Source organism: Pristiophorus japonicus, chromosome 5 (assembly GCF_044704955.1).
Source record: "Pristiophorus japonicus isolate sPriJap1 chromosome 5, sPriJap1.hap1, whole genome shotgun sequence".
NCBI classification, from domain to species: Eukaryota; Metazoa; Chordata; class Chondrichthyes; family Pristiophoridae; genus Pristiophorus; species Pristiophorus japonicus.
The window spans coordinates 122,953,975-122,968,240 of NC_091981.1; the positions used below are offsets into that span (position 1 = coordinate 122,953,975).

The window sequence follows — 14,266 nt, forward strand, 5'->3', positions numbered from 1 at the left end:
AAGTGAAGAAAGTAGATGGTGTTGAACATTTGATAGATTAGACTTTTGATTAGAATGCAGTTACAAAACTTTTTTTTGCTATATTTGCTGAAAGCCAGCCTTGTGACAGAAATAGTTTGCCTTGGCTTCCTTTTCACATTTTTTTTTTGTTTTACTCTAGACAGCACTCAAGGGACAGCAACAATATCAAAAGTGACAACATTGGCAGCAGCAAGTGATAGTGTAACAACAGAATCCATTTCCGGGACAGAGAAATCCTTTACATCTAGTAGCTGCAACACAGCTCTTCCAAAGGAGACGGAGGAAGAAAAAGCAAAACGGCTGCTTTACTGTTCACTCTGCAAGGTGGCTGTCAACTCTGCCTCACAACTTGAAGCACACAACAGTGGTGAGACATGGGAATCTGTTTTCCCAGCTTCCATTCCTGTGATTACCTATCTTTAAACAGAACATACTTGCTAAACTACAGTCTGTCCATAAGGAATGGAGCTTCTTTAGTTTGCTGTTCAGAAATTGTGACAAAACACTGGGAGAGCATTTGCATAGCAAAATAATTTGGTGTTAAATATGTACATAGCAAATCGATGGCTGGAAGTATGTCACAAAGGAATAAAACACAATCAAAGGTTTCTGATTACATCATAGGGCTGATTAGAATGCTCAGCGTTGGTGGAAACGAGTGGTAGCAGATTGGCTGCCCGGTTTACGCTCCCTCCCGATTTTCCTAAGGATAAACGGAAAGGGTATATAACAGGCAGCCAATACACTACCACCTGTTTTCCACCACTGCTGAAAGTTAAATCAGCCCTCATAAACCAATCGAGCAAAGCTGAGGGACTTTGTTCTCCTTCCCTTCTGAAGTCAGTGACTCATGCTGTGGCATGGCTCCAGGGGAAAGGCAGCCTTTAGGTCGCTCATCACATGTGAGCTAAGAAACTGAGTATCAGCAAGCTTTCTGGCTTTTCAGTCTGACCAGGGTCTCCCCTGAAGTCCATACACACACATAAGGTTCACCAGAAATAGAAGGCCTTTCTGATTATTTTCCTCCTCACTAGCCTAAGACAGTCAGTCTGCACAGATTAGGGATCTAATCTGGAACCTCTGGACTTTGTGCTCAGTATCACACCGCCTGGTACAATTACCCATTGAAGCATCAGAGGAACTCCAGCTAAGATGCTTTACATAGTCACCTGAAATCTCAAGGCTGTGTTACAGCCATATGGCACTCTAAGCCAATCTGCGCTTTTCCCTCAAATATTACTATTGTCGTCCATTATGTCCATTTATGTATTTTACTGACTACATTTAAATGCCTGCCTTTTGCTCCAGATGCTCAGATTTGTAATATGAATCCTAATGCTATGGAAGGACAGTATTTCTGTATCAGTTTATTATCTTTCATTGCAGCCACCAAATTCACAGCTGATGATTTGGGCATAGTTAAACAATTTAACAAAGGTGACGGAAAAGTGATGTATCTGTTGTTAAATAGATTCCCATTATGTTGACAATATTAGCACATAATATAAAATCATGTTATCTGAAAACTTGTATTGTTTCCCTTAGCCCTTTAACGTTATGTTACGTTGGAATAAAGGTGCCTTTATATCAAACAAAAGCGCATTGGCTGTAAATTCCAAACGTGATCTATTCCCCTCATTGAATTGAGTGCATCATTTAGAAAATCAGTAGGAGGGCTGACAGGCATGCTATGATTGCCCCATCAACTATCGGCTCTGAACTGTAATATATACAAGGTCATTTTGTTTTACCTCAATGTGCTGACTGTAGGAAAAGTGACTGAACTTGCAACCACATATCAGTCCACATGCTCAATGAAGCATTCTCTTGAGTGTGTGTTATGCAAGGTTGTTTGAGCTACCATGACTGCCACTGTCAATAGAACATCTTTATTATCATACCACTGGCAATCAACTTCTTGGGCTAGACTTTCCACTATGATTACTATCGCCCAAAAATGGGTGATATTTCCAGCCTTAGTGCTTTTTTTATTTTTCATGATCGCTGGAATATCGCCCGTTTTAAAAAGCGCAACTTTCACCTTTTTATTTTGGGCGATAGCCTTAGGGATGCGAAATGGGCCTTAGCGATGTATTCAGTCACGCAAGGCTGGTGTCCATAGCAACGGGCGTTCTGCGCATGCGCGTTTTTTTTAGCAAAGAAGTTTTCCTATGATTTGGGAGTTCAGGGTTCATCTCTACATGCTCAGAAGAGTCAAAAAGAGGGAGGGAGAGAAGGAGAGAGAAAGCAAGCATTCTGATACCTTGAAAGATGTCTAGTGACACAATTATACAGCAGGATGAGTTGTCAGGGAGAAGGAGGGCGAAAGCCTTCTCCGATGAGGCAAATGAGGCCCTCCTAAATGAGGTGGAAAATACGTGGGGCCAATTCAGCCAGGGTGGGTGTGGGAAACCTCCCCCAACGGACCTATCAAAAAATATGGGGTGATATCGCCGCCGCTGTTTCTTCACTGGCCCACAATAGGCATGAGGTAGACCAGTGCCGCAAGAGATGGAACAGCCTGGTTGCTTCGCCAAGAGTAAGTATTTAATTATTACATTTTAAATTGTAATGATCCACTGAATAATTAGAATGTAAATCTGCCGGATTGTAATTAAGCTGGGTAAGTTTGGGAGCTTCCCTGCTAAGATTTGTACTGGGGTCGGAACCTCCACCCTTTAAGTCTAATTTTGCTCAGGTGCCTTACATTTAATCAACAGTATTAATTATTATTATTTAAAGGAATGACTTGAAACAGACAGACCACAAACATTCGGCATTTCTACCACATTAGTTTAGGAAAATTCTTGTGTGCTGTGAGCAAGTCTTTAACTTGGGCACCATCTCTTTTTTGGTTACTTTGGTGGATGGGGCACGACTGAGCACTGAGGGGTCCGGTCACCTTTACCCAGACTATGTCAGTCTCTCCGGCTGCTGTCACTTACACAGTGACCCAGCCTGGACTGGGAGAGAGCTACCCTGGCTCACTGTCTGCCTTGGGACACTTTGGGACATCAGCTCTGGCCACACGGAGGTCTCCGAGCACAGCCCATGGACACAGTGCCCCATCCCATTACACTCCTGTGATTGCCGAGCTCACCAGCGGTCCTGATTCTCCCCTCTAGGGGACCTCCATCGATTCAAGTAAACCACCTACTTCCTCTCAGGCGCCGAATGGCACGGTCTGTGGATGGGGCCTTTCTTCAAGGTTGCACGCGAGATGTTTGGTATCAAACATTAGTTCCTAAACACGATCGCATTAAATATTTTCTCTGAATGTAGATGTTATAACCATGCATCCATTGTGGATACAAACTGTATTAGCATATAATGTTAAAGTTATGGATGAATAGAATGTGTGGTGACTAATTGTGGATTACAATATCTGTTGTGTTTCCGTAATAGTACCTAGTCAATTTGCTTATGCCATGCTCTTGTCACGTTTGCAGAGGAAAATATCTGAGAATCATGCCGAGCAGAGGCGGACCGGAGGAGGCTCTGCTGAGCTCCATCCACTCACGGACTTGGAGTAACGTGACGCAGCACTGATGGGCACCCACAATTGTCCTGCCACCCGTGGAGGTGCAGATCCTGTTGTTGCGCCACGTGAGTAATGTGTAAAGCAGTGGTAAACCAGTGGTAATTTAATGGCATTTCATTATAATATATGAATGATGCAATGTTATGCATGCAGCTTCTGTACTCTCAGGTTAATCATATACGTCTCTCGTTCACATTTATTGCAGTGGTGTTGCTCCTCCTACATATGCCAGTGCAGCGCAAGCACTCTCATGTCTACCCTTCTCTTCTAATAACCTCAATTATGTTTTGCAGCTCCTCAGACTCACGAGGCACAAAGGGAGGCCCCTACACCAACCCCTTTACCGCTGCAAGTGGTCATCACCATGGGCGAGGAACAAGAATCTGAGGAGGTGGAAGATGACCCAGAGTTTTCATCTGTGGTACCTGCGGCCACGTCATCATCAACGGATGAAGTAGTGGGACCAAGCGGCTTGCAGCAGGCCACTCCAAGGCGTCCCGTGCCCACGCCGACCCCGCGGAGGTTGAGTCGGCGAGGTAGGCATGCGCTGCGACGGGCAGATGTCAATGAGGACATGGCGTCGAAATAGGTCGAGAGCTCCTCCTGGCGCTTGGTGGGTTGACCGGCAACATTGCCACACTGTCTGCATGAATAACAGAGGTCATGGAGCGGATAGTTGCGGCAAAAGGGTGAACAACCGACTCTGTCGATGCCTTGCGGCTAGCGATAGTTTCTGGAGATGGCACTACTGCACCCCAAGGTGCCGTACCACCAAGCAGCATGACAGATGCGAGACAGGAGGAAAAAATTCCTTCTGACTCGGAAGACGTTTCTTCTCCTCCAGCCATTGAGATCATTCTGCCGATGTCATCTCCCCACAACAGCAGGCCTTGAGGTGTTCTGCTGCAAGATATCTTGGTCCCATTACTCGGGGAGTTAGTGGGAAACGGAGTGTTACTACAGTGGGGAGGGGGGGGTCAAGGTGCAGGAGGGAAGCGTGGCCACAGGTAGGGATGGGGTGTGCTATATATTGTTGTTGTTAAAAAAAAATTTTGTTGAATGTCCACTGTTAGGGATGGTGGGAGGGTGTTGTTATATTGTTGTGGGTTGGGGGGGGTAGTGGGGTGTTATATGTTTGTTAAAAAAATGTTTTAATTGTGTCTTCAATTATTAAACATTTTTATTTAACTTTACAATTGTCGTGAAGTGTCTTCTAATAACGTAAGGTAAAACATCAATGCAATGGTTAGAAACAATGGCCATTGCCAGGCAAGAATGAAACATAATGCAACTGTAACTGTCACCAATGTAAGTTCACGCAAAGTGTTCATTTATGAACTGCTGACACAAGAGTTTTGCAGCTGCGTAACTACCATGGGGGTGCGTGGGGGCATGGGTTCATCGCCAGGCTGATTGTCATCCCCGAGGTCCTCATTAAGTAATTTAAGGGTTAAGTCATGGCAGGAGAGCCCAGACCCATGTCATGCTCCTCCTGTGCTATGTGGGAAGTCAGGGACGCTTCCAGTGTCCCTGACGACTATATGTGCAGGAAGTGTATTCAGCTGCAGCTCCTGGCAGACCGCATTGCGGCACTGGAGCTGTGCATGGATTCACTCTGGAGCATCCACGATGTCGTGAATAGCACGTTAAGTGAGTTGGTCACACCGCAGGTAAAGGTTACACAGGCAGATAGGGAATGCGTGACCATCAGGGAGAGCAGTGGAAGGAAGGTAATGCAGGGGTCCCCTGCGGGCATCTCCCTCCAAAACAGATACAACACCTTGGGTACTGTTGGGGAGATGACTCATCAGGGGAAGGAAGGAAGCAGCCAAGTCCATGGCACCAGGGGTGGCTCTGCTGCACAGGAGGGCAGGAAAAAGAGTGGGAGAGCTACAGTGATAGGGGATTCTATTGAAAGGGGAATAGATAGGTGTTTCTGCGGCTGCAAATGACACTCCAGGATGGTATATAGCCTCCCTGGTGCAAGGGTCAAGGATGTCTCCGAGCGGCTGCAGCGCATTCTGGAGGGGGAGGGTGAACAGCCAGCTGTCGTGGTACATATAGGTACCAACGATATAGGTAAAAAGAGGGATGAGGTTCTACAAGCTGAATTTAGGGAGCGAGGAGTTAAATTAAAAAGTAGGACCTCAAAAGTAGTAATCTCAGGATTGTTACCAGTGCCACGTGCTAGTCAGAGTAGGAATTGCAGGATAGCTCAGCTAAATACATGGCTTGAGCAATGGTGCAAGGGGGAGGGATTCAAATTCCTGGGACATTGGAACCGGTTCTGGGGGAGGTGGGACCTGTACAAACCGGATGGACTGCACCTGGGCAGGACCGGAACAGATATCCTAGGCGGAGTATTTGCTAGTGCTGTTGGGGAGGGTTTAACCTAACAAGGCAGGGGGAAAGGAATCTATGCAGGGAGGCAGAGGGAAGTCAAAAGGGGGCAGAACAATAGGTAGGAAGGAGATAGCAAGAGTGAAGGGCAGAGAGATCAAGGGTAAAAATCAAAAAGGGCCATATTACAACATAATTCTAAAAGGACAAAGAGTGTTACAAAAACAAGCCTGAAGGCTCTGAGTCTCAATTCAAGGAGCATTTGTAACAAGGTGGATGAATTGACTGCTCAGATAGCTGTTAATGGATATGATGTAATTGGGATTACGGAGACATGGCTCCAAGGTAACCAAGGCTGGGAACTCAACATCCAGAGGTATTCAATATTCAGGAAGGACAGCCAGGAAGAAAAATGAGGTGGGGTAGCATTACTAGTTAAAGAGAAGATTAACGCAATAATAATGAAGGACATTAGCGTGGATAATGTTGAATCTATATGGGTAGAGCTGCGAAACACCAAAGGGCAGAAAACATTAGTAGGATTTGTGTACAGACCACCAAACAGTAGTAGGGAGGTTGGGGATGGCTTCACACAGGAAATTAGGGACGCGTGCAATAAGGGTACAGCAGTTATCATGGGTCACTTTAATCTGCATATTGATTGGGCTAACCAAACTGGTAGCAATATTATGGAGGAGGACTTCCTTGAATGTATAAGGGATGGTTTTCAAGACCAATATGTCGAGGAATCAACTAGAGAGCAGGCCATCCTAGACTGGGTCTTGTGTAACGAGAGAGGGTTAATTAGCAATCTGGTCACTGGGGCCCCTTGGGGAAGAGTGACCAGAATATGGTAGAATTCTTCATTAAGATGGAGAGTGACACAGTTAATTCAGAGACTAGAGTCCTGAACTTAAAGACGTACATTGGATAGGATAGACTGGAGAATGATACTTAAAGGGTTGACGGTGGATAGGCAATGGCAGACATTTAAATATCACATGGATGAACTACAACAATTGTATATCCCTGTGTGGCGTAAGAATAAAACAGGGAAGGTGGCTCAACCGTGGCTAACAAGGAAAATTAGGGAAGTGTTAAATCCAAGGAAGAGGCATATAAATTGGCCAGAAAAAGCAGCAAACCTGAGGACTGGGAGAAATTTAGAATTCAGCAGAGGAGGACTAAGGGTTTAATTAGGAGGGGGAAAATAGAGAATGAGAGTAAGTTTGCAGGGAACATAAAAACTGACTGCACAAGCTTCAATAGAAATGTGAAGAGAAAATGATTAATGAAGACAAATTAATGAAGGTCCCTTGCAGTCAGAATCAGGTGAATTCATAAAGGGGAACAAGGAAATGGCAGACCAATTGAACAAATACTTTGGTTCTGTCTTCACTAAGGAAGACACGAATAACCTTCCGAAAATACAAGAGGACCGAGGGTCTAGCGAGAAGGGAGAACTGAGGAAAATCCTTATTAGTCAGGAAATGGTGTTAGGGAAATTGAACAGACTCAAGGCCGATAAATCTCCAGGGCCTAATAGTCTGCATCCCAGAGTATTAAGGAAGTGGATGCATTGGTCGTCATTTTCCAACATTCTCTAGATTCTGGTTCAGTTCCTATGGATTGGAGGGTAGCTAATGTAACCCTACGTTTTAAAAAAGGAGGGAGAGAGAAAGCAGGAAATTATAGACTGGTTAGCCTGACATCAGTAGTGGGGAAAATGTTGGAATCAAGTATTAAAGATGTAATAGCAACGCATTTGGAAAGCAGTGACAGGATCGGTCCTAGCAAGCACGGATTTATGAAAGGGAAATCATGCTTGACAAATCTTCTATAATTTTTTGAGGATGTAACTAGTAGAGTGGATAAGGGAGAACCAGTGGATGTGGTGTATTTGGACTTTCAAAAGGCTATTGACAATGTCCCACACAAGAGATTAGTGTGTAAAATTAAGGCACATGGTATTTACGTGGCTAGAGAATTGGTTTGCAGACAGGAAGGAAATAGTGGGAATAAATGGGTCCTTTTCAGAATGGCAGGCAGTGACTAGTAGGGTGCCGCAAGTTTCAGCGCTGGGACCCCAGCTATTTACAATACACTTTAATGATTTAGATGAAGGAATTGAATGTAATATCTCCAAGGTTGTAGATGATACTAAGCTGGGTGACAGTGCGAGCTGTGAGGAGGATGCTCGGAGGCTGCAGGGAGACTTGGACAGGTTCGGTGAATGGGCAAATGCATGGTAGATGCAGTATAATGTGGATAAGTGTGAGGTTATCCACTTTGGTTGCAAAAACAGGAAGGAAGATTATTATCTGAATGGTGATAGATTAGTAAAAGGGGAGGTGCAACGAGACATGGGTGTCATGGTACATCAGTCATTGAAAATAGGCATGCAGGTACAGCAGGCGGTGAAGAAGGCAAATGGCACGCTGGCCTTCATAGTGAGGGGATTTGAGTATAGAAGCAGGGAGGTCTTACTGCAGTTGTACAGGGCCTTGGTGAGACCACACCTTGAGTATTGTGTGCAGTTTTAGTCTCCTAATCTGAGGAAGGACATTCTTGCTATAGAGTGAGTGCAGCGAAGGTTCACCAGACTGATTTCTGGGATGGCAGGACTGACATATGAAGAAAGACTGGATCAACTAGGCTTATATTCACTAAAATTTAGAAGAATGAGAGGGGATCTCATAGAAACACATAAAATTCTGAAGGGATTGGACAGGTTAGATGCAGGAAGCATGTTCCTGATGTTGGGGAAGTCCAGAACCAGTCATAGTCTAAGGATAAAGGGTAAGCCATTTAGGACCGAGATGGGGAGAAACTTCTTCACTCAGAGAATTATGAACCTGTGAAATTCTTTATCACAGAAAGTTGTTGAGGCCAGTTCTTTAGATATATTCAAAAGGGAGTTAGATGTGGCCCTTACAGCTAAAGGGATCAAGGGGTATGGAGAGAAAGCAGGAACGGGGTACTGAAGTTGCATGAACAGCCATGATCATATTGAATAGTGGTGCAGGCACGAAGGACTGAATGTCCTACTCCTGCACCTACTTTCTATGTTTCTATGTTTCTATCCTCCTCCTCATCCTCCTTTTCCGTTTCCCCTCTCTGTTCAGGTGGACCGGCGGTCCTATCTGGCAATTGTTCTCTCCTGATAGCTAAGTTATGCAACATGCAGCACACCACAATGAACTCAGCGACTTGCTCAGGGTGGTATTGTAGGTTGCCTTGTGAGTAGTCCAGGCATCTGAAGCACTGATCAAGCACTCCAATTGTCTTTTCGATGATATTGCGTGTAGCTATAGGGCTTTCGTTGTAGCACTTCTCGCCTTCCATCTGGGGCTTGCACAGAGGGTCATGAGCCTGCTGACAAGGCCATATCCTTTATTCCCCAGCATCCATCTGTGAATTTGTGGCTGACTCCTAAACAGGTTAGACACAGTGCTCTCACTCAAGATGTGCGCATCATGGATGCTCCCTGCAAAATTTGCATTTACAGCCATGATCATATGCTTGTGGTCGACAATGAGCTGCACATTCAGGGAGTGGAATCCCTTTCGGGTCCAAAACACCTCTGCATTATGTAAAGGTGCTCGAAGGGCGATGTGCATACAGTCTATTGCTCCCTGCACCTTGGGGAAGTTTGCTATTCGCAAGAAACCCAAAGCCCTCTCAGTCTGCGCCTCCCTGGTCATAGGGAAGCTGATAACGTCCATCCTGTGTGCGAAAGGGCTTCAGTCACCTGTCGAATGGAGCAATGTGTGGTGTAAATGTGCAAATGTCGCCAGCTGAGGTCTGAAAGGAACCCGATGCGTAGAAGGAAAGTGCTGCAGTAACCTTAACCTCAATGGGCACCTGATGGTGCTGGTAGGCTGCAGATCTCTGTTAATTAGCTGGCATATCTCAGCGATGACCTCGTTTCGGAAGCGCAGCCTTCTAGTGCACGTGTTATCGGACAAGTCCACGAATGATCGCTTTTCCCTGTAAATGCATTGGGTGTAATGTCTCCTCTGCAGCAGCAGTCTGGCACCTCTTTGGTTGGGTGCATAATGCTCTTCAATATACCTTCCCCCATCTCTATTCTGCAGCATGTGATTTGTGATCAATGCTGGTTGAGAAATTATAGGCCCCATCACTATAAATGGTTATAAATGTCCTTAATTTATCCTCAACAAATACAAATGTGATTAGATGATTGACAAGAGTCAAAAAGGCCCTTAAAATCACTCACAAATTGATTCTCCTGACAAGCACTTGAAGCAGCCTTTTATTACAGATCCTCCAAGTTATAAAATGGTGTCTGTAGTGCCGAATCATGCCAAGTTAAGGTCAAATGATTGCAGCTTTTCTTCAGTGTCTTTTTGGGCTAACGATCATTTGGGTGAATTGTGGGCAAAATGTAGAAAGTAGCACTCGGCGATAATCTGGGCCATTATCAGGCGCTAGTTTCCCTTATAAACACTATTCTCGGCCTTGCACGAGGATGACGTCATATTTTTTAAAAAATAGGCCGGGCAATGCAGCTCATTCATGTGTGCTGAAAGTTGCGCCGATGATAAATGGGCTATAATTGGGCGCTAGTTTCTACTTTACAGCAAATATGGGCGATAGCCTGAATCTCAACGCTTATATGGGCACTAAATGGGCGATGATGTGTCGAAAGTCTAGCCCCTTGTCAATTACATCAGCACTCCAAAACATTAATCATTTTCTATTCCTTTTAATATAATTTAACCTCTATATGTCATATGGGGACAATTTTAATATCACATGATTGTAGGTTAAAGCAATACATGGAAAATCTCAGCAAGACTGAGGTCCTGAGTGAAGCCTTACTCAACAGGACCATGAGTCAGAGATAAAGCTAGAAGACTCATACGCCAACTCTTCAACCTCTGCTCCTGACTATGAGGCTCCATGACTGGTGCATAATCATGCTGAATTTGCCATTATAGCTAATCTAAAAGTAACATGCAAAAGCAATTAAACCTTTTCACATAAATAATCGGTGTCTATGTTGAGGCAATTAGTTTTATGAATAGTCCCATGTTCATAGTTCTGACCTTTTGAGTTAACTTTTAAATTACTTCACACTTATCCTACAATTTTTATATGGGCTTCTCTTATTTAGTTTCCAAATGCTACTTCGTTAAAATATATCTACTCAATCCCATCAGAACTCCAACTCTGGCACTCACCTCCATACTCTGATCTCCAACCAATGTGCCATGCTATGCGTTGTGGGATTCTCTGTAGCCTTTGTCAACACTCCTCTATTGGCACTTGTACATTGCAGTACCACTTTTGGACAGTAATGCTCTCCTCATTTACATGTCCACATTGCACCATTCCCCATCAGCTGTCTTGCAGAAGCAAACCCAAGAAAAATTGCAGGATGGAAAATCGTGGGGCGAACCCAGTGATTTCCCACTATGCGAGCTTGGCAGGAGAGGCTCTTTACACACGCATTAATTCGATCAGCCCTTGGGCCTCTACTTCTAATGAACATGTTAAGAGAGAACGTTAGGTAGAGCGTTGAGCTTCAAATGGCACCGCTTGCATCAAATCAAATTTGTTCGCTGATTAAGGTCATGAACTGCCTTCTCTGCATACATCCGGCAGATGTTCACTGGGCACACACGAGTGCTCTCACCAAAATGGCATCTGGTACAATTCGCCCCACAAGTATGCATGTGGACCCAAAACTGCACTCGTAGTGCCGAACAAATGAGCGCTAAGGATCCAAATTTGTGCTGCTTCCCTCTTCTGTCAGCAAATGGGCTTTCAGAGCAGGCTGAGCAATGTGGGTCACATTGATTGATGAATTGATTCTGTTTGCACGAAAAAACATGTACAGGCTTCATTGGAAAAAAAATGTTGTTCGAATGAGTATAATTAACACAAGATGAGAAACCAGTAATTGTTTTGGAAACTCACATGAGTCAATTTTAGAACATGCCCTAAAGTTAAAACAGAGTACTTTAACACAAACTCATAAATCTGCTACTACTTAGTGGAGTTTAATGCATGCATCATCATTAATATAAAGCATATTACAGGGCAGAAATTGAACCTTGTCTCGCCCATTTCTCAGGTGTAAAACGGGTATTAAAGAGACAAATTTCAGATGCCGATAACCCGCACCCAATCTGCATTGACTGTGGTTCAGACGACCTCTCGTCCTCCTTGAAATAAGCGTTCAGCCAATTTAAATACTCAAATGAGGGTTCTTCATCAGTTTCAGGAATTTTGTTTCTGATATTGGTCTGTGCCAACACCTGATTCATTCATTCTTATGCCCAGCCAGCAAAATTATGGCAGGAACAGCCAGAAAGCAGGCTGCGAACATTTTTTTTCAGGGATCAGCATCTTCATTCACATAAGTCTATGGTTTGTCGTTTTACATTCATTGTGGGTTTGTTTGCCTTTTATTATAGCTATTTTGGCAGCGATAGAAGTGTTTAAAAATGAGGCAAAATCATTATTTGGAGGTGCAGACGTCTTTCTCTGCTTTGCCTTCAGCACAATTAATGGGTGTTCTGCTGGGTCTGCCGCTGGGGCTAGAGCGTCCGTTGGAACAGCACCAGCAAGCAAGACTGCACAGACCAGGAGATGCTGCAGGAAGCATGAATTCACACCATGCGTGAATTTAGGAACTGCATTTCTTACCTCAACCTGACAGAGGAGACACCACGAGGGACACTGTCACTGAGCTTGGTCACCTGTTGCATCATTATCTGCAGCCCTGCACCAGGGCATAGACAACACTGCCTGTGGCTATGATGGTGACAGTGGCCCTTAATTTATACACCACAGGGTCATTCCAGGCTGAAGCAGGTGACCTAAGTGATATCGCGCAGTTTGCAGGCCACTGCTGCATCAGGAATGTCAAAGAAGCGCTTTACAGTAAGAGGAACCAATCTATCTCGTTTCCCATGGAGGCAACAAAACAAGATGAAAGAACTCCATCCTTTGCCAGGATAGCAGGCTTCCCACCTGATATGTATGCTTATCACAGTAATAATCACATGTGGCCCATGCTGGAGCTGATCACCTTGTGACCTTTAGGTTTAATGTAAACTCCAAAAGTGAGTACTGCAGGGGAAACCTGCTTTATATAGGGAGGCAGCACGAGGTGCAGTAATGTGTGCCTCCCAGGTTTTCCCCATCTGTTGGCTATTATATGTAATTACATGGTACAATGCATGGTACAGAGTATGGCTGCAAATACATCACAACACTTCCCCCAAGTCTTAGATGCAGTTTACAGGTCAAGCCTAACCAGGGGTCTGCGCTCTCTGGTTGAGCGTCTGAGTTGGACGCTGGGTGTGGGCGCCTGACCGGAGTGTCGCTGCCTTGCGGTGCTATGGCTCTGGTCGGATTGTCCGGTGCGACGGGTTCTGTCTCTTGGTTAACCGCCGGTTCTGTTGCTTGTGGTTGGAAGTCGATGTCACTGTAGTCATCCAGCGGTTCTGGATCATCGGTGAACCTCAATTTGGTTTGATCGATGTTCTTCTTGCAGCTTTGGCCATTAGTGAGTCTTACCACGAATACCCTACTCACCTCTTTAGCTATGACAGTGCCTGCGAGTCACTTGGGGCCCGTACCAAAGTTCAGCACGAAAACAGGGCCATCGACATTGATACAACGTGTTACAGAGTTGTAGTCATGATATGTACATTGCTTAAGACGCCGGTTTTCGACAATCTCACTTAAAACCGGGTGCACGAGGGACAACCTTGTTTTGAGGGTCCTCTTCATGAGGAGTTCGGCGGGCGGAACCCCTGTGAGTAAGTGGGGCCTCGTAAGTTGTCCGATATGCAAGCAGCACGTGAGATACACGTGTCTACAAGGGGCCTTCCGTCACTCGCTGCATGACCTGCTTTATGATCTTTTCTGCCTGTTCATCTTGGCCATTGGAGGCTGGTTTGAATGGGGCTGACCTAACATGCTTTATGCTGTTACAGCACATAAATTCGCGAAATTCGGAACTCGTAAAGCATGGTCCATTGTCACTAACAGGAGGTCGGGCAGGCCATGGGTGGCGATCATAGTCCGAAGGCTCTCTATTGTGGCCGTGATGTGCTGGACGACATTATAACACATTCGATCCATTTTGAATAAGCATCAATGACAACTAGGAACATTTTTCCTAGAAAGGGACCCGCGTAGTCTACGTGGATTCGGGACCAGGGTTTGGAGGGCCAGGACCACAGGCTCAGGGGGGCTTCCCTGGGTGCTTTGCTGAGTTGCGCGTACATGTTGCCGGGCTACCACATGTGCGATCTCGCAATGGCTTTCATCATTACGATGCCAGGGTGTGTGCTATGGAAATCCTTGACAAATAAATCTCTG

At 45.1% G+C, this 14,266-nt stretch overlaps 1 protein-coding gene across 15 annotated transcripts in view; it reads left to right on the forward strand.

Moving 5' to 3' along the window:
- LOC139264436 (zinc finger protein 385D-like) overlaps positions 1-14,266 on the forward strand; it is a 1,282,821-nt gene that overhangs the window by 1,253,618 nt on the left and 14,937 nt on the right. For 14 of the 15 annotated variants that reach the window (XM_070880896.1, XM_070880908.1, XM_070880897.1 and 11 more), the window contains one exon: positions 161-388. The exons of the other annotated variant lie outside the window; for it this stretch is intronic. In XM_070880896.1, coding sequence (XP_070736997.1) covers positions 161-388 — 228 coding nt within the window. The remainder of the gene's footprint in view (positions 1-160; positions 389-14,266) is intronic. 15 annotated transcript variants of the gene reach the window in all.